We start from the raw sequence: 19933 nt of genomic DNA, 5'->3' as shown, positions 1-19933 counted from the left end.
TGGGCCTCCTCCTTCCCAGATGTGCACCAGAAATAACGCTTGCGCATGCAACTCCGACCCAGAAGTGGGCAGCCGTGCAGCACAGTGCCGGTAAGAGTGGGCAGTGGCAGCGGTTGCTGCGGGCCGGATAAACGAGTCTCTTGGGCCTTATCCGGCCCGCGGCCTTTGTTTGGGGACCCCTGGTTTAGCACACGCTTTGGACTTGTCAGAAATAATTATTTGGGTCTCAATTCATTTGTATTCATACTTAACATTCCAACTGCCAAGATGGTATCCCTTTCCTTTAGTTTTACTTCATTGACAGTTACTTAGTTTCCCTTCAGTGCATTTGTATATTGGTGTTCTGAGTGTGTCTGTGGCAAGAGTGGGCCTCCCCTTTGGCCTACAAGGGTGTTTTGACCAAACCAAGTCCACATGTCAGATGAGGGGCAGGTAAAGATTGTCATCTGTATCCAGTTCCCCACCCCTAACTATCAACTTCTGAAAGCTCAGGCCAAAGGTAATAAACCTGTAATACACACATGAAGTTGTATTCCACCTCTCTTTTTTTAAAAAAAAAAATGTCCAGGAATTCTGGAGACTGTTTGCACCCTTCATGCAGGAGTTCCTGGCCACATGGATCTCTGTTTTCATATTAGGTGTTACGGAATCTGAGCCTCTGGAATAGGGTGCTTGCCTTTAGCAAGTTTATGTATGAATGACATGCTTTCTCATGTGACAAATGAGGTTGCAATATCAAAACGAATGACTTAAATGAGCATGTGTATTTGACAGATTATCCATTACATTGGGCTGTTTCACAAGTTGCACAGCAGTAAACCCTGGTTTGTCCCAAAGGGCACAATGGGAATGGAGACACTACCAAACACATCTTACTGACAGTTATGAATCACAGGTTTGTTGTGTCCACATAACCGTGATCTTAGCAGAACCATCAAAGAAAAGCTAAGCTACTCAATTGGATTACCATTCTTAAAGATTACTTGTTTAACCAGAGATCTTTTGGCCTAGTTCTGTTGATCTACACTATTTGAGGGATACTTAGGCCTACGGGTGGTGAAGCTAAATAAAGAAAATCCTCAGGATTTGTCACATTAATTGTTCAAGAGGCTTAGTCATTATATTGAGGAAATTAGATTTAACAACCACTGTTTTTGTGTCTAACAGGAAGTGTGCCAGCAGTTTAAAACATAACCTTTACATTTCATTGTGCCGTTACAATGCACGATTTTATGCACTTGCATTTTGTGTATATATAGTTATAAGGGCAATGAGAGTCTCTAAAATGTATTTGAGTTTCAGGCTGTTTAAATAGCGAATGGGGAATTAATTTGTCATTTAAGATATACTTTTATGGCATGCACTAATGTAATGGCTGCAATAAAAGGCTATTGATTTCTCAGCTGTGCAAAAGGCCACTCACCACGTTTGAGATTGTGTTAAACAGTAAGGAACAGAGCACATTGTTAATATTTTAATAATAAAAATTGAGTTCTTGTTGGTAAGGATAGTTGGATCAATATGACTGGCGTTCTTGAGATCTCTTGATAATAAACTTGCAGAATCTTGTCTAGTCCTAACGGCATTTTAACTTTTTTTTTAAGCTGCACTTTAATATCACATTAGACACTGCTTGTAACATAATAAGGCACTCTTCACTAAATTCTCAGACGCTCATAGACATATTTTTAAGGGTAATGGATCTAAGTGGCACAAAACAGTAAAAATTGATACTGAAGATTTAAGGAGAATTGAACCAGTTTTACCCAGAACCTTATTTATTTATTTTAAAGCATTCCTAAACATATTAATGTTTAAGATCTCTAAGCAGTACACAAAAATCTATAACTGAAAACAGAATAATAACTGCAGTAATAAAAGCACACCTGTCCTTTATAGGGCATCCTCCCTGAACCTTGGGTTTTCAGATGTTGTTAGAACTACAGGACCCTTCATTCCCACCCCTAAAATGGTTAGGGATGATGGGAATCTTATCTCCGCAGTACCTAGAGCCTCAGCGTTGAGGCCATTATAGCAGCTACTACAGAATGAGTTTAGAGAGAAATGTGGGAGTGAAGCAAGACTGTTGGCTAGTTTTCTTTTCACTCAAAGAATGGCAATGTTAGAGAACTGTATACTTCTGTGTTATGCAGCAAGAGTGTTTGCTGTGCGGCCATTTGGCTCCGTGATGGTTTTGTCTGCCATCTTCAATTTTCTGATGGTCTTCTTAAGCTGCTCTTGTTATAACATAGAACACTGTCCCTGAGTCATATGTAGTTCAAGAGCAATGGAGCAATGAGGCAGTTCAGGCGAACTGTTGCTGCTACTACTCCCTCTCCCAACAGAAAACAGTTCCTGAGAAAAGCTTTTGGAGGGGAAGACCATAGAAGTTGGTGGAAACATTGCTAGCAGGAGCTGCTTCTGCTTTATCAATGGCATCTCAAAGTTAGGAGCACACAGGGAATATAGGCAGGGTTGAAAAGGTGAATATCAAGAATTAGTAGGCTGAGTAGGAGAGGGGAAAGTAGGATGAAAAGGAAAGCTTGGAAGGGTGTGTGTGAAATCCCAGGTCTGAGGTGAGAGATAAGGCACTGTAGGCTTCTGTAGGGCAGAGAGGAGATTTATTAGCAATAGAATAGGCTGCTTGGTTTTGAGGAATGATGTGTGTGCACACATGTGTCCTATGGGCCAAGGGTGCGGCTATTTCATGTGCTGCTGCTCTGAAGCTTGAAGGATATTTAGCTATTCTTGGTAGACAGACAATCGTCCAGGTATTCAAGAGGTAAACATGCTTCCTTTGGTTGGTTGTTTTCCTGTTTGTGACCGCTTCTTGCAGATCCTTTCTCCCTGTTTAGAAGCTTTTAGAATTCTCAAAGATGATGTTTAACTTTGGGTGGATTTTTATATAGAACGACAGGATGGAGAATGAAATAAATGACCAGAAAGGAGAATAGAGATCCTCAGTCTCTGTTTTGATCAATATGTCTGTTTGACAAAGCTATGAAGCCATGCAAAGACTGCCTCTCCCCATATGAACCCATATGAACCTACCTGGATCCTTCGATCATAATCTGAGGCCTTTCTTTGTGTGCCTCCTCGAGAAGTCCAGAGGGTGGCAACCTTTTCTGTGGTGGCTCCCTGTTGTGGAATGATCTCCCCAGGGAGGCTCACCTGGCCCCTTCATTACATAGCCTTAGGTGCCAAGCAAAAATGTTTCTCTTCAACCAGCTGATTAACATTCTATGGCTTTTTACATGTGTTTGTGAGATGGAGTGTTACTGGTTTGTTTTCGTTTATTATGTATTTTGTATTCTCATTTTGTATTTTTCTGATGCAAAGCACCTCGGCATACAAATTTAATTAATAATAGTAATGCAAGAGATCTGACTCTTTGAATTATAGGTACATCCTGTCAAATGTGAAGGGTGATGTACGTGTGTACAGTATTTGGCATATGCCGCTTCCTCATCGTTATTAATCACTTTGTAACAGCTGTATGAGATGCGGGTGGGGCTGTGGGTTAAACCACAGAGCCTAGAGCTTGCCGATCAGAAGGTCGACGGTTCGAATCCCTGCGACGGCGTGAGCTCCCATTGCTCGGTCCCTGCTCCAACCTAGCAGTTCGAAAGCACATCAAAGTGCAAGTAGATAAATAGGTACCGCTCCGGCGGGAAAGTAAACGGCGTTTCCGTGCGCTGCTCTGGTTCACCAGAAGCGGCTTAGTCATGCTGGCCACATGACCCAGAAGCTGTACGCCGGCTCCCTCAGCCAATAAAGTGAGATGAGCGCCGCAACCCCAGAGTCGGCCACAACTGGGCCTAATGGTCAGGGGTCTCTTTACCTTTAACAGCTGTATTCGGAACCGCTTCACACTTCTTAAAAGCAACACATGCCCAATTATGCTTGCTTTGTCGCTGTACATATGTAGTTTGTACACAGGCAAGCATGCCTGACTATGGACAGTAACAGAAAATGGGAGTCAAATGAGAATCGATCACTATTCCTGCAAAAGGAAGCACATCAAACACTATTCAAGTTAAAGAGCTTTGCTATGTCCTTGGTCTTGTCATGAAAGTATTCCAAGAGGGGCAAATGGTGGCATCTTCTTGTCAAAGAATAAGAAAAAGACAACTTGGAATGCTTTTCACTTCTTAAGAAGTACAGAAAAAGTTTCCCTCTGATTAAAAAAACCTTCCCTCCAAAGTGCTGGGGGCATTGCCAGTGCTTTATTTCTAGAGAAAGATGTGGCAGAACTCACCACGAATGCCTCCTTCGTTCTCTTATAATGGCAACGGCATCCACTGAGCTGGAAAAAGAAAGCCCTGTGCGTTACCAATTGGTGCAGTTGTCCGTTTGTTTGCCTTATACCTGTATGGTTCCCTATTTTTACGATCTTGTCTTCTGTTTTCCTGACCTCACCTTGTTGTTGTGAATATTGCAATAACTTCTTAATGAAAATGTTTCAGGGGACCCACAGTGCAAGCCACCAAAGCTGCAGCTGGCACTAAGAAGCATGACCTTAGCAAGTGGAAGTATGCCGAGCTACGTGATACCATCAATACCTCTTGTGGTAAGTGGCTGCCCATTTGGGGGAGAAGAGGCCTGTTGGCTGGTAGGAGCACTTTTGCTTATTTTTTCCTGGCAAAACTCTTAAGCAACTATGAGAACAATTAGGTCCGAAATCTAATAAAAGTGGATTGCTTGTTTCTTGCTGTGTGTGTTTCAGGCATTTCCTGGTCAACACTTGGTGTGAGGCACTCTGTCCCCTGCATATCAAAGGGTTCTTAACTGCATGTCACAGATGGCTTGGGGGGTCAGATAATTCCATGCCCTCCTACATTTCTCCAATTAAAAGAGGGACATCCTAACAAAAAGCGGGGACATCCTGGGATCAAATCAGAAACCAGGACAGCTTCTGTAAATCCGGAACTGTCCCTGGAAAATAGGGATACTTGGAGGGTCTGCTCTCACCCTTCCTAATGCCACTGGCAATGTTGTGTTGAAGCAGAGACCAAATAATCCCCGCCCCCATAATGCGGGAGGCTATAATTGGGAGAAATTCAGGTATTATCAGTCTGAGTTCAAAGAACCAGGAATAGAAGGATTAAGAGATTCAACTGTGTACGCACAAGAGTTTGTGTAATGTGCATAATAGTGGTATCTATAGCGGTTATCAAAAACCTGTTGCACAAGCAGATATCAAAAACCTGTTGCACAAGCAGAACATCTTTGAATTTTTGTTTCCCTTTCATTGTACCACAGTTGAGTGCAAGATGTAAAACAGCCCTTCCTTGGGCGGAAGATTCTTTCTGCATGCAGAACGTTAACTTTAGATCTGATAAAATGTGAGATTTTAAAGCTTGAATACTTTTTTGAAACACTGTTTTTGGTGGGTTTCTTTTCATGTCATTTTTCTGCTGTCACGTATTTAAAAATGCCTAAACCGTGAAAAAGAAAGAAAAAGAAAAAAAGTTATTCCCCAATTTTCTCTCTCTCTTCCACAGCTTGATAAGTTTACACTGTGAGAAGTAATGTTATAACTTGCTCCGAAATAATTTTGGTTGTTTGGCTCTGTCAACACAATTCATAAGCATATTTGTTTATTGCTTTTCCTCACTTATTCCACCCCTGCTGTGTTTTGTCTGAGACAGATATTGAACTGCTGGCAGCTTGCAGAGAAGAGTTTCACAGGCGGCTAAAGGTTTATCATGCTTGGAAGTCCAAGAATAAGAAGCGCAATACAGAAACAGAACAGCGTGCACCCAAATCAGTGACCGACTATGGTGAGGGGAAATCCTTTTTTCCCTAAAAAATGCTGGGAGAGAGAGCTAAGGAGATAGGGAGTACCTGAATGAGGTTCCTGGAAAAGTTAATAGTTACCTTAGAATAAAGTAAGAACTTTAATTGCCCTTCAGAATATTTTAAAAGGTAGCTTAAGGTAAAGGGACCCTTGACCATTAGCTCCAGTCGTGACCGACTCTGGGGTTGCGGCGCTCATCTCGCTTTATTGGCCGAGGGAGCCGGCGTACAGCTTCTGGGTCATGTGGCCGGCATGACTAAGCCGTAGTCATCATGTGATAAGCGTGCCTCTGTGAACTGCTCCTTTGTTTTGTTCAGAGAATAATTTATAAGTAGAACAGCATCTGTGTCTATCCTGGCACGGATGGTTCAAGTTACTTCCCTCTATCTCACAGTGCTAAAAGCTTGAGTCTTCCTCTTCCCCTCTGCTGCATGTCCCCAAAATCTGCTCTGGTGGTTCCCTTTACCCTCTGAAGCACTGGGTGTAGCCCACAGTGTAGTGTGTCAGTTTTTGGACAAAGGGGTCTTACAGAAGGGACTGGACCAGATTTATTGGCTTCTGAGAAGCAGATGTATGGGAATGGGACTCTCTTGCTAGCACACCTGAATGGGAAAAGCCTGAGTGAGCCTGAGTCTCTAGGTTACTGGAGTGGGGTACCCGCCAATATTATCACAGGATAGCTAGACAGTTGAGTGATTACCAGAATCTGTGTCTTGCATTTTTGGGTACCTTTTCCTGTTACTTTGGGTGGCATTGTACACGTCATAGTTATGGTATACTGTTTGCTTTGACGTTCCCTGTGTCTTGAATTTGTTGGGCTCCAGTCCGCTCTACCTGCAAACGAGATATGAAACAAGCTAAGGCCCTCCGCTGTTCCCCTTCTAACCAGGAAGGGAGAATCTTGTATTGTCCATATTAGCTATTTCTCAGGGACAGGGTGGTGGGGATGTGTGCTGCCACACACCCGGCCTCCAAGCAGCCATGTTGTGCCCACCAAAAATGGGAAGGTAAAGGCAGTGGGGAGATGGACACAGTGCAGTCATAGATATGGAGCCAAAACAGGGATGCCCGCCACTATGCCTGCACTGGCATCCTGATGGTTTTGCCCGCTCTCCCTCCTGGTGAGCACAACAATCCAGCTTTTTGTTGCCATCCCATTCAGTGGTTACACGTGGCTAATGGCACGTTCCAGTGAACTGCTGAAAGAGTGCCTTTTCAGATTGCTCGGATCAAAAAGTTTTATGGTTTCTTCAGTGTCCAATGTTTGTTTGCAGATTTTGCACCATTTTTGACCAACTCAAGTAAGTGAGGGAATTGGTTTATTTCAGCTAACTTCGCACATAGGAAAAACATAGGCTCCGATTTACTAACCTTAACAAAATACTGTGTTTTGCTACATTTGTGTCACATCATACTTGGCCTGATAATTATTTTGCCATCTAAAAGTACTCCGGGAGCTGCAGGAAAAAGATAGCAGCCCATGACGATATTCATGTTACCATAGGAATATTGTTCTTAATTATAAAAAGGAAAGATGATAAATTCATATGATGCGGCATTTCTGCAGCTTGTGCCTGTCAGAGACATCTTTTTCTGTTGTAGCAGAACACTCAAACTGTTGTTAATCAACTAACCTTAGAATAAAAATTAACATCTACGGTGCTGGTTTTAGGAGGAGGAAATTAATCTCTCTTTTCCAAAGGGCTTTGTTTACTCTGCAGAATATCCTTGGTCTGAGTACAGGAGGATGAGGAAAAAGACCTGTCTAGCTGCCTTTGAGGGCCAATAAAATGCTCTTAATTCTCAGCCCTTTATGGCTCACCATTATGCACATTCGTGAAAGCCACAGCCTCCATTTACTTCAAAGTATATTGAGGAGACTTACAGAAATAGATGTATTACTTTGCATGTCAGTTAATTTAAATGAAAATAAACAGGCTTAATAATTCTCCCAGAAAAATACACACTTACTATTTACATGAATGTTTGCTGTGATGCCAATGGATAAATTGGACATAATATTTATGGTTTAAAGCCTAATTATAGCAAAAGGGTCTTTTTACTCATTTCTATACTGGGAATATTTCTACACTGGGATAAGCAATGGCTATTTCTGGATTTATTAACACCACATGTATGAATGAGGGCAAGATACACTTACTTTCTGTTCCTAGTTGCCAATATGTTGCCTATAAATTGGGAGGGGATGGAATAATCAATCAGATGTGACAGCAGCTCATCATTTTTTATTCAGCCAGGTAGAGTCCATAACCAGATTCACTACTTAAAGTTGGTTGGCTAACAGGAATTCAATGTTAATTATTTAATACTGAATTACTGAAATGTCTTTTTCTGTTTAGCTGCCCACAACAGTTGAATTCTTAGCATCTTTAAAAAGAAATATTATTATTTATTAAATTTGCATACCATCTATAGCTCTCAGGGTGGTTCACAACATAAACAGTTGTTGAGAAGAGTTCTTTCTTAGGTGAACTTGAACAGTATGCATTGAATTTCAATGGCAATGTGGGAAGTTGGAATCAAGTTGAGGCTACTTCTGAGCCTGGTTTCAGTTAACATTATCTGCAGCAGGTTTTAGTGCAGACTAAAGGACCAGTTTCTACTACTGGATCAGATTTATGTAATGCTATTGTGAATTCATGATTAATTATATTACTGGTATTTTTGCCAAGTTCAAGTCTCTCAAAGTTCAGGAAATGGCCCTCCCCTTCTCTATCTTAGAATGTGGGATTTCAGGTAAGCTAAGCGGTGACTGTTTCTCAACCTGTACCTATCATTCACCTTCTCTTGTACCGTTTGTATCTACTCCAGGTTGTAAGGTAACTTAACTTGTGAAACTATGCTTTAAGGTGTTTCCTTTGGGAGCAGTATCGTGATTCATTTCCCTGCTATGGAATACAGACAGTGGCACCTTGGTTCTCAAACTTAATCCATTCCGGGAGTCCGTTCGACTCCTGAAACCATTTGAAAACCAAGGTGCAGCTTCTGATTGGCTGCAGGAGCTTCCTGCACTCAATTGGAAGCTGCGTCAGACATCCGGCTTCTGAAAAACATTTGCAAACTGGAACACTCACTTCCAGGGTTACGGCGTTCGGAAGCCGATTTGTTCAGGAGCCAAGCCCTTCGAGTACCACGGTACCACTGTAATCATCTTTTCACAATTTCCCTACTTTCTGTGTAGATTAAACAACAGAAGTAACTGTACTGAAGACTGATTTTGATCCTTGGCTTGCAAATGTTAACCTTAGTTACTCCTCGTAGCTCAACAGAACCCAACAAGCCAGTTGTCTGCCAGGCAGCAGCAAGAGGCAGAGATGAGTCGGCAGCAGCGTTACTTTCGTATTCCGTTCATCCGCCCAGCAGACCAATACAAAGATCCGCAGAACAAGAAGAAAGGCTGGTGGTATGCACACTTTGATGGACCATGGATTGCTCGTCAAATGGAGCTTCATCCTGATAAGCCACCTATCTTGCTAGTGGCTGGTTGGTATTCATTTTTAGTTTTGTTATGCAATGAAAAGTGAAATCCTAGGCCCCTTTTAGTGGAAAACAAACAAACTGAGATTTGAGCCATGTTGCAGGAAAGAGGAGCTACAAATAAAATCCAAATGCTGTATTCAGAAAGGCTGTACCATCATATAACCAACTTCATTATGAAACACCGCAAAATCACTTAAGCAAAGCAGTGAATGATGGCTTTGTTATATCAGTATTATATTTGCAGAGCATCCTTGCAGCTTTAGACGTTTTAACTTACTTTTCATGCTTCCTACTAGATTGGCCTTTGAACAAGTTATCCTACTGTTACTTTCAAGGAAAATAGGGGAAAACAGCAGCTCCTATGCCCCCCGCACCCTCCTTTTCTTCTTTAAATAGAAGAAAATGTGTTCAAAGGTCAGTCTAGCAGGAAGTACCAAAAGTTCCAGGATCCATTTTGCTCCAGAGCTATCTTAGAATTACAATATGAACAGGGCTTCTGTTTGTGTAAGGGTTAGAACAGTATTTCATGCACCAGTATCCTTGGCACTGAAGGGAATGGAGAAACCTTGAGTCACTGGGCTAAAGGAAATGTATGAAGCACATTGCATTTTTTATAAGGAATGGAGGGAAAGGGACCTGTTGATAAAAATGGATGTGTTTAATTAAGCTTGGTCTCCCTAATTTCCAAAGACATCAGTCCTTAATTATAGTAATGAGAATAACTACATTATTTGGCAGCTCCTAAACCCATTTCAATACTTAATACAGACTAAGTTATACGGATGAGTATTACTGTAAGACACTGCTCTTAATCTATATGGCCTGATTTTAAACAAAATCCCATATATCCAAAGCAAGTGTAATTTAGTTCATTTAATGAGACTGAAGCAAAATCGAATACTGATTATCTCTTGTTTATTAATAAAAATGGGATGCTCACATTTTCAGAAAAAGTCATATTAAATGTCTGGGTAAGCGCCTAGCATTTAAAACCACACTACCCACAAAAAAAAACTTGGTGCATCCTATGGGGCGGTGCGTCCTATGGGGCGAAAAATACGGTATTTTGGGGCCTGAAAGAGAAATAAATTCCTCACTTCTAAGGAAATGCACTAGTAAGTGGTGTGGAAAGCTAACAGTGCCCATAACCAAACCAAAGGAAGCCCTGTAAAAGTATGCAATATTTCTCTAAGTGTGCTGTGCATGTGCTGACTCTCAAATCTTCTGTCATTTGATCACCGTGTGATTGTGTGGCAGTTGCCCTCCTTGTGGCAATATTGCTATGGTGAAGACTCTTAAGTCCAGCTTTCTCTCCACATGACAGGAGATTTTAGATTCTGAAGTGGTACAGGCTGGCAAGAGGCCTGTATAGTATTACTGAAACATGTTCAGACTGGGGTTTTACATCCAAGACAAGACATTCAAATATTTTTATTTTGCCCTTTTATGAAGAATGGAGTCTTGTTATTCCTTACTCTCAAAGCAATGGCTTGTATCTAAAGAAGCTTTGGGCTTATTTATAGTCCCAGTATCTCATGTTGTATCACATAACTGTTCCTGAAGGTTCCCAGAGTTTATATTATGTGTATAAATACAAAGTATATATATATATATATAAATCTCCTCTTAAGATCTCTGGCAATATTTTTAGCACTGAGGTAATGCCCTTCTCATGTTCACTGTCACTTTGTTCCCAACTTTATGAGTACAGTGGTACCTCGGGTTAAGTACTTAATTTGTTCCGGAGGTCCGTTTTTAACCTGAAACTGTTCTTAACCTGAAGCACCACTTTAGCTAATGGGGCCTCCCGCTGCTGCCGCACCACCGGAGCACGATTTCTGTTCTCATCCTGAAGTAAAGTTCTTAACCCAAGGTAATATTTCTGGGTTAGCGGAGTCTGTAACCTGAAGCATATGTAACCTGAAGCATATGTAACCCGAGGTACCACTGTATGTGTTAAAATCTAAACACAACACAGTAAGTCCAGTGTAGGAGAAACTGGAAACCCATTGTATGTTTTGTTAATTCTGGTGGTGTTTTCCTCCCCTCCCCCCTTTTTTTTTTACATTCCAGGCAAGGATGACATGGAGATGTGCGAGCTGAATCTTGAAGAGACTGGCTTGACTCGTAAGCGTGGAGCTGAGATTTTGCCGAGGCAGTTTGAAGAGATCTGGGAGCGCTGTGGGGGAATCCAGTATCTTCAAAATGCGATTGAGAGCAAACAAGCTCGGCCTACGTATGCAACTGCTATGTTGCAGAACCTATTGAAATAAGTAGTCACTTTCTACATTAACACTTGGTCCCCGTCCCCCCACCTTAACAATAAAGGGAAGAATTCCTCTGAGCAGCAGAGGACACTTAAACATTCTGTAATTGTCTAGAGATGTTTAATATAAAGTAAACAGATTTTATTAATGTGGCAGTTTTTAATTTGTATTTCTGATGTTTTAATTTGTGTAGTGAATTCACTAGTTCTGAGGGTCTGAACATCCGTTTCAGCCAACTACGTGGTTTGCTTTTTTTGTTCATGCACCAATCCCTGCCCATAGCATCTGTCATGACACTAAAAGTGCTGTAACATAGAGTAACACTCTACTGGGATTTAACTACATAACAATGACTGCATTTTGTCTTCCTCTTTACACTGTTAATTCCTTTGTGATACCCAGAATGTTAGTCTCTCCTTCAAGATAGCATAGCAAAAAGAAAAAAGTACATTGCATCTTATAACTGGAATTGTGAGGCCTTATTGTTAACTTCTACTCTAGAGGTTAAAAAAAAAAAACTTTTATAAGATGAAAGACTTCATGTGCAACTTATGAAAACTGCTTGACATCTAGGTAGATGTCCACAAGAAAGCATTTTGGGAAATGTGTCTTAGGTAGATTGCAGGATTTCAAATACTGAGAGCAGGACAATTGTGTCTGGAGTACTTAGGAATAGTTATGCTGATGCATGCTGAATTTACTAAGCAGTGGGTTTTTCCTTTTTTAACTATTTTTTACAAGACAAATTTCTTCAGGCAATTCTTCATTTTTATTTTTCGGTTATAACTTTCTTAATCAAACGAAGTAAGACAGAGTTAAGCAATATTTTACAAAAATATATATCTAGATACATTTAGAACTGAAAGCATAAGGGAAGTGGGTTCCATTTTTCATGACAGCAAAGCCTAATTGTCAGCTGAATTTTGCTGTTCCTTTGTACTTCAGTGCAATGTACATGGGATTAGGTGGCTTCTGTCAGAAACTTTCAGACTCTTGAGGAGTGGCACAGCACTGGAATTTCTAATTGCACCATGCTGCTTCAAATGGCTTAACTTCATAGTGTTAAAGTAATAAACTTTTCTTCTAATCTTACAGATTTTTTTTTTTTTTTGCAGCTAATCTTCCAACTTCAGGCTTTGTGGGCTGCTTTTTTTTGCTAATGTACCCTGGATGGTAATTAAATTTCTTATGTATAACGATTACTTGTTTCACACAGATGTAAGTTGCCTTTTATTGACGTTGCTGGATAGCCCTATAGCTGGCTAATATCAACAGATTAAACCTTGGTATTATCTCAGTGTTAGGAGATTTGGGGAAATAAGTATTGTCTGGTTGGGAGGGAAACAGATTGAATTTGGGGAGGCTTCCCCTCCCTTATTATATTAAGAAGCTAATTACATTTCTGGGCTGTAGTTTTTAATTCTTCAATATACTTTCTAAGCACACCATTGTCACTGCCTTCTGCCGTAGCATGCCTCCTGGCAGAAATACCCTCTGCAGTGTAACAACTATCCAGTGTAAAATGCTTTGTGCCCACATGGCTACCAACTTTGGGACAGGGTTGAGAGGATGTAAAACTGCAATATTGATTAACCTCCAATTTTAATGCATGGTTTAAAACTGTTCACACCCTGTCTATTTCCATCTTGTCTTCAGTCTGTAAAAAGCCCCTATTCCTGCACATCAACTTTCTGAAGAGCTGGTTGGCATGGTCTGCTCTGACAGCCTTGATTGTCGAAGTTGCCACCACCAAAAATCTATCAGAGGTTGCACATGCAACCTTCACCCCCCAGTGGGAGCCATGACTTAAATCTAGGGATGAGGAACCTGTTGCTCGCCAGATGTTGTTGAACTAAAATTCTCACCATTGGCCATTCTGGCTGAAGTTGATGGGAATCATAGCCCAGCAAAATCACATGCCCACCCCAATTAAAGGCACTTCTAATCGCACAAAGGAGGGTCTCGCTGTCCCCAGCCTTCATTGCACCATTTGCTATTTTAGAAAAACCCTGACTTTAGGTCAAAAGGAGCAACAGGAAGGAGGAGGCAGCACAGAGACCGCTTGCAGTTCAAGGGATCCAAGTTTATGTATGGATGGTTAGGATCCAGCAACAGGAACAATGCATACAACACGTTTTTGCCATGTAGAGCTAGAGCGAGAGAGGATTTTTGTGCTGGTCCTGAACTTGCAGAACCCCTCTAATCAGTGTTCGGCAGAACAAGATTATTCAATGCAAAATTGTTGAACTGAGGCCATAGGGACTGGATGTTAGAATTAAAGTTATAGTCATAAGCTAAGTGTTAACTGACCATGATCTAACCAGATACTTCACTAGTTGAATGCCATGCTTTAGATCTGATTGGTGTCACAAATACATACAAGGCCAGTTGGATAACCAGTGCTTTTTTTCCTGGGGGTACTCAAGGGCACACGGTACTTGCACCTTGTCTCCCTCAAACGTTAAAAGTGTGTCACTTACTGTAACGACTTCATGGTGAGTACTGGCACCTTTTTCTTCTTCTTCTAAAAAAGCACTGTGGATAACACAACGATTTTTATGGCGAAGAGGTTCAGAGAAAGGGGGGTGGAAAATAGTTAATGAGGAATAGATATGTTACACTACATGAGAGTTTCATACCTCTCTGTGTTTCCTACTAGGAGAGAATCACATTCAGTTTAAGAATGCCTCTTACCCTGTGTATGTTCTTATGGTCTCTGTATCCTCTCAAACAGTTATTGACATTATGCATGCTTTTTATTCATTTTTTAAAAATACCCTCGTTAATTACTGCTGCCACTCGCTTTCCTTGGCATGTCTGGGGCTGTTTCTTACGGACCCCATATCGCATCAAATCGTTAATGGCGTATAAAAGATGCACTTTCTCCTTAAAATTATTTTCTGTGTCGTAATTTAAAGGTACGGCTTACAAAAAGGGGGGAGTAACTAAAAGTTAAGAGCATAACCTGACATAATAGATGAGTTGTATGCATTATATTTGGGAAGCAAAGCCATGAGCAAATGCATCCTAGGAAGTGGTTGTGAAAAAGGAACCCCCAAATGCTTGCATGTGATGCCATCTATATATACTTTTGACTGGGATAACTGCAATATCCCGCACTTCCGTATAATCTGGCTGCATGCTTTGTCCTTAAAATTAGTAACCACCATGTGTTGCTTAAGAGAAAACAAGTTAAGCCCTCTGTTGCAGCTAGAAATGGACCTACTGCTGTCTTTTGGTTATAAGATCTCTGGCGGTGCTGTTTTACTTATGCATGTACATTACTTGAATACACCTGAATGGATTCAGATTATTGTTTCAGGGGATGTGATGTTCTGCTGAAGTTCTTTTTATAGTCTTTGGTCTGCGATGACTGTTTCACATGCTGGTTGCAGTCACTGAGTGATGAAAATGCAGTTATAAACATGCCCTGTGTCTCAATTCATGTTACTTTACTGGGAACATAAAACCTATACAGACGTTTCCCTTCAGAAAATAGCACAATGTCTTTAACATTCCATTGAAAAATTCATCAGCTTCTGGTATCTCTGCCTACTTTATCCCTGGGTTATTTTCACCCTAAACTGTTTTAAGTACTTTGTCAAATGACCTTAATTATGTACTGAAAATTGCTGCAAAATAAAAACACTCCATTGATCTCTCTGGGATATTATTTATTTAAGAAAGAGTGAGAATGACTGGGGGATCTGTGAAAGTTGCACTTTGCTTTCTCAAGTCAGTGTAACCATTAAAGCAAATAAACGAACAACATTTGATTTTAAAGTAATACAGTGGTACCTTGGTTTCAGTACAGTCCGGTTTAAGAACGATTTGGTTTACGAACTCCACAAAACCGGAAACAGTGTCCCGGTTTGCAAACTTTACCTCGGTCTAAGAACAGAATCCAAATGGTGAAAGGGCACCAGCGTCGGGAGGCCTCATTAGGGAAAGCACGCCTCAGTTTAAGAACGGACTTCTGGAATGGATTAAGTATGTAAACCGAGGTACCACTGTACAGGCTTCTAAAACTGTCTCATGAATTGGCTTGCATAATATTCCAACGAGGAACTTTTGGGGGGTGGCGGGGGGTATGTGTCGAGGGTTGTCATTGCTTCTAACTAACATTCTTCTTACCAACTAATGCTTTTTTCTCAAATATGCATAATTTTCCACAACCCAATTAAAGATAGTTGTGACCATAAGCCAGCTTGAATCAAATGAAGCCAAGTTGTTTACAACTTACCTTAAAACAAGCACTGGATTTAATATTTTGTAAGATTATAAAATATTTTTGATTGCGCTTATATCGCTTTTAAATATTTTATGTTATATATATGCATGCATCCTAGATGCGCAAAAAAAGGAAAAAACCTTTTAACTACTAAGCAGACATTTTTCTGATATATAACATAGAAATACAGTCTGTCTACACTCTAGTTAAATATTTTATTATTTTATTGAAATACAAAACATTCTCTCATCCAGCAAAGATATTTGGTAATTAATATTTGAAAATGATAAATAATGGTCAAGAACAATTGTTTCATTATTAAAACTGACATGTAAAAACGATTTCTATTGTTTTTCTTATAGAAATTGGTATGAATAAACATATACAAAAAAAAATAGCTCTGAAATGAAAATATATTGAATACAATGAGGAATATTAACTTACACAACCTCCAATAGTGCCTGGTGTATAGTGGGATATCTTCAGATATATGCCCTAAAGATGTCATCTAGGCTGTGCAATGGTACCTTGGCGTCCGTGTAATCTTCCTCACTGACGTTAAGATGAGATCTTTTCCATGTATACATAAATAATGTTATACTTGACTGTAAACTCAACTTTTTTTTTTACCTTGAGGCGGCTGACTACCTCTAACGCGGCGTCTACAAGCCCATATGAGAATATAACTTGGCAGGCGACTTTCTTGACACCGTAAAATAAATAGATGAAGATTAGTTAGCTCAACTCTTACAGGTATTGGCTCCGAGTAAACATTTAAGAGAAGCAATTAGCCATGGTATTGTTTATATAAGCTGTATTGCCTAAATGCACGCAGGAAGGAGAGACGGTTCAGGGCACTAGGATTATACCCAGAGCAAAAATGCACTTGATAATTAAAGGAAAACACCTGCCGCTCCAAAAAATAAAGGAAGCAATGCTAGCCCTAGTAAAAAACTTCCCCTTAGTGCTTGCTTCCTAGGCACACCTAACTTTAAATAATTCTGGCTTTGGATATTCTCTACATCTGGGGGTTGGGGTGAAGAACGGCCTCTAAGCTGCGCTTCCTCATCTCTTGCTGCTTTAGCATATTTGAAATTGAGGCTCATGCATATTCCTGGCTGGTTGTAGGATTACGCACATGCACCAACCTATCTAACAAGTCTCTACCCCCTACTTGCTGCAGACACCTGAAGCAGTTTGTTTTTACTGAAAGCAATTCAGATCACTACCAGTTATGAAGTGCTTAGCGTGCATCGAAGGTTCTGCACAACCTATCATTCCATTTAGACAAATGACCCAGCACAGAAGTGTGGGTTGTAGTTGTGTGTGTGTGTGTGTGTGTGTGTGTGTCCATTTTTTGAAAAATCTTACTAGATGTGTCTGCATGCTGCTAGTTGAGAAGTCTTGTACAGTAACAAATCACACCACATTAGTGGCTTGGTGTCTGTTCTGCAATCTATCACAACTATATGATAGCAAACACATCCCTTATACACACAGCCTAAAATTTACAGGCTGATTCTCAAAAGCATATAGGAAAATCTCTTAGCAATTATAGTTAAAATAAAAATGTCCACTTAATGTCTTTATATCTGTAAAAGAACAGCATCGTGGGATTTAGTTTCTGTCTGTCTGATTGTAGGTCACTTTAGGTTGCCCTGAACAAGAGAAAGTGACTAACAAATTTAATAAAGACTTAAATAATCACTGGTGGTGGTGTTTGGGGCTGAAAACCCCATTGTAAGCCTTCAATACGATACTCCAGTAATTATAATAAAACAGTTACTACCACATAACTGACAGCCATTCCAGTAGTTAGTATATGTGTCGGCCACTTTTCTGTTCATTTATTTTGGGATAGAATACCACCGTTGGTAACTTTTCAAGCAGAGACTTCTGCATCTGAATCTAAGCTTTAAAATAAAAATATTTATCATATAAACACTGTACAGTTATTAAATACATTTAGCACTGCATTCATGGTAACATGGATATTATGTAATGGAGGACAACAGTTTTGACGGAAAGTAGGTGCAGCCACCTTCTTGTTTTTTACTCAGATATAAACTTCAGTTAATGTGTTTACTGTTATGGAAAAAAAGTATTGGTTGCCTTCTGAAGCTTTGTTGTTGCCTCCCTCCTCCCCCAAAGACTCCATTTATCCAGGTGAGTGAACTTGGTATAACCAGCAGTCCTCTTGGTGAAAATCTGTGGAAACAAAGTGCCAATAATGTGGCCAACATGGACTCAAAAGACACTGAGAGCTTTCCCTCAAATTCCAGAGTTACCGTATTTTTTGCCCCATAGGGCGCACCGGCCCATAGGGTGCACCTAGGTTTTTTTTGGGGGGGGGAATTATTTTTTCCCCCAGGTGTGGGGCGGGGGCGGGGGAAGCCCGAGCTTCCCCCGACCCCAGCCCCCAGAACAGGCTGCTATCCGCAAGCCATGGGAGAGCTGCGTGACTTCGCACAGCTCTCCCACGGCTAGCGGAGAGCTGCGCGAAGCCCGAAGCCTGGGGTGTGCTGAGCTCAGCGCGCCCCAGGCGTCGGGGTGCTTCCTGAAGCCTGGAGAGCGAGAGGGGTCAGTGCGCACCGACCCCTCTCGCTCTCCAGGCTTCAGCGAAAGCCTGCATTCACCCCATAGGACACACACACATTTCCCCTTCATTTTTGGAGGGGGGGAAAGTGCATCCTATAGGGCGAAAAATATGGTAATTTCTGGAGTGACACATGCCCCACACCTTAGACTTCTCTTGAGATAAATTATTGGCCAAAATTTATCAGAAGATAACTATTACATTTTCTGAGAATATTTTCTTCTTTGAACGCCTTCTGAATTGCTGGATACTTCCATTCCCACCAAGAGTATTTGGCATCCCCACCCCTCTATTGCCCACCAACAGAGTTAAATACAGATCCAGTGTTAATACTGTTTAGAATTGCTGAAGGAAGCAAAGCACTTAGTCCTCCTTCCATCCTTGCCTTACTCCATCGTTACCTTCATCTACCAATGCAAACAAAAATGTATGTTTGCTTACCTCCTCCAATACCCACACAATGCTGCTGCTGACATGTTGGGCAGAGAATTTGGGGAGGGGGATGACAACGACAGACATTTTTGCTCACCCCTAGAATCCAGTTTATACTCCAAGATCCTCTCCTTTAGTAGTTTGTACCAGGTCAAAGTGCAGGTAGATAAATCATACCGCTCCGGCGGCATTTCCGTGTGCTGCTCTGGTTCGCCAGAAGTGGCTTTGTCATGCTGGCCACATGACCCGGAAGCTGTACGCCAGCTCCCTCGGCCAATAAAGCGAGATGAGCACTGCAACCCCAGATTCGGCCACGGCTGGACCTAATGGTCAGGGGTCCCTTTATCTTTACCTTTACCAGGCTTTTGTAGCGCTCAGTTTTCTTTTACTTTCACACCACTCTTCAATGATTGTTTAGGCTATTTTAAAAAGGGCTCAACTATATCAGTGGCAAATAAATAAATGAAGGGTGGGTTCTGACTCTCAAGGTATATATATTTAGAGGTTTCCACACAATATATAGCTATTTACAAAAATAAAAACCACAAACCTTTATGTCCGCTGACTGTTGCCTAGAATCCAGGGCGTCAGATACTAACTCATCAGTCTTTGCTTTGTATCAGGTGGCCTGTAAAGAAAAGAAGGATATGAATGTTTACTGCGTGCTATGCAAGCCATCAAAGCCAAAAAGCTAGAGCAGAAAGTGCTAACAAGAATGTTCTGGTCTGAAGCTGTGACAAGAGGTTTTAGAGACAGTGAGGGTTAGTCCTTTTTAGTTGTGGAACACCAAAGGCAAGTTGAAGTTGGTTGTTAACAAGGGCAACTCAGAGAAGACACATTTTGAAGAGGAACGAGTAGTATTTGCATGCATTTTACCTCCATGCTCTGTTCTGTGCTCATGCTTTTGCAATGCTCCTTGATCACTGCTCTCTGAAGGACTGATACAAGCACTTACGGTACATGGCCCATGACACAAACTACTGATGGGTTCATGGTGGTCAAAGGCAGGATTAATTCTGACAGCATTCTCTGTGTTGCTTTGGCTGAGAGGAGCACCTCTACAAGGCAGAACATGTTTGTTTAGGGTAAGACTTCCTGTCTGTAGT

At 41.1% G+C, this 19933-nt stretch overlaps 2 protein-coding genes across 8 annotated transcripts in view; one reads left to right on the top strand and one right to left on the bottom strand.

The window, feature by feature from the left end:
- Nucleotides 1-15225, top strand: part of MYO6 (myosin VI) — a 106859-nt gene extending 91634 nt beyond the window's left edge. For 2 of the 4 annotated variants that reach the window (XM_082218246.1, XM_082218244.1), the window contains 5 exons: nucleotides 4467-4570; nucleotides 5652-5783; nucleotides 7075-7101; nucleotides 9083-9304; nucleotides 11375-15225. In XM_082218246.1, the coding sequence (XP_082074372.1) occupies nucleotides 4467-4570; nucleotides 5652-5783; nucleotides 7075-7101; nucleotides 9083-9304; nucleotides 11375-11574 (685 nt within the window). In that variant the 3' untranslated portion in view covers nucleotides 11575-15225. The remainder of the gene's footprint in view (nucleotides 1-4466; nucleotides 4571-5651; nucleotides 5784-7074; nucleotides 7102-9082; nucleotides 9305-11374) is intronic. The other 2 variants (XM_082218247.1, XM_082218245.1) reach the window with 1 other exon arrangement.
- The window catches only part of IMPG1 (interphotoreceptor matrix proteoglycan 1), a 74676-nt gene continuing 69720 nt past the window's right edge, over nucleotides 14978-19933 (bottom strand). Inside the window, exons 17-19 of one of the 4 annotated variants that reach the window (XM_082218275.1) lie at nucleotides 19704-19885; nucleotides 19378-19455; nucleotides 14978-18007 (exon numbers count right to left, since the gene is read on the bottom strand). In XM_082218275.1, coding sequence (XP_082074401.1) covers nucleotides 19430-19455; nucleotides 19704-19885 — 208 coding nt within the window. In that variant the 3' untranslated portion in view covers nucleotides 14978-18007; nucleotides 19378-19429. Of the gene's footprint in view, nucleotides 18008-19377; nucleotides 19456-19534; nucleotides 19886-19933 lie in introns of those variants that run through there. The other 3 variants (XM_082218277.1, XM_082218278.1, XM_082218276.1) reach the window with 3 other exon arrangements.

The sequence above is a fragment of the Podarcis vaucheri genome, assembly GCF_965113315.1.
Source record: "Podarcis vaucheri genome assembly, chromosome: 3".
Taxonomy (NCBI): domain Eukaryota; kingdom Metazoa; phylum Chordata; class Lepidosauria; order Squamata; family Lacertidae; genus Podarcis; species Podarcis vaucheri.
Note: the sequence above shows the minus strand (reverse complement) of the source record. Positions and strands in the feature narration are given on the sequence as shown.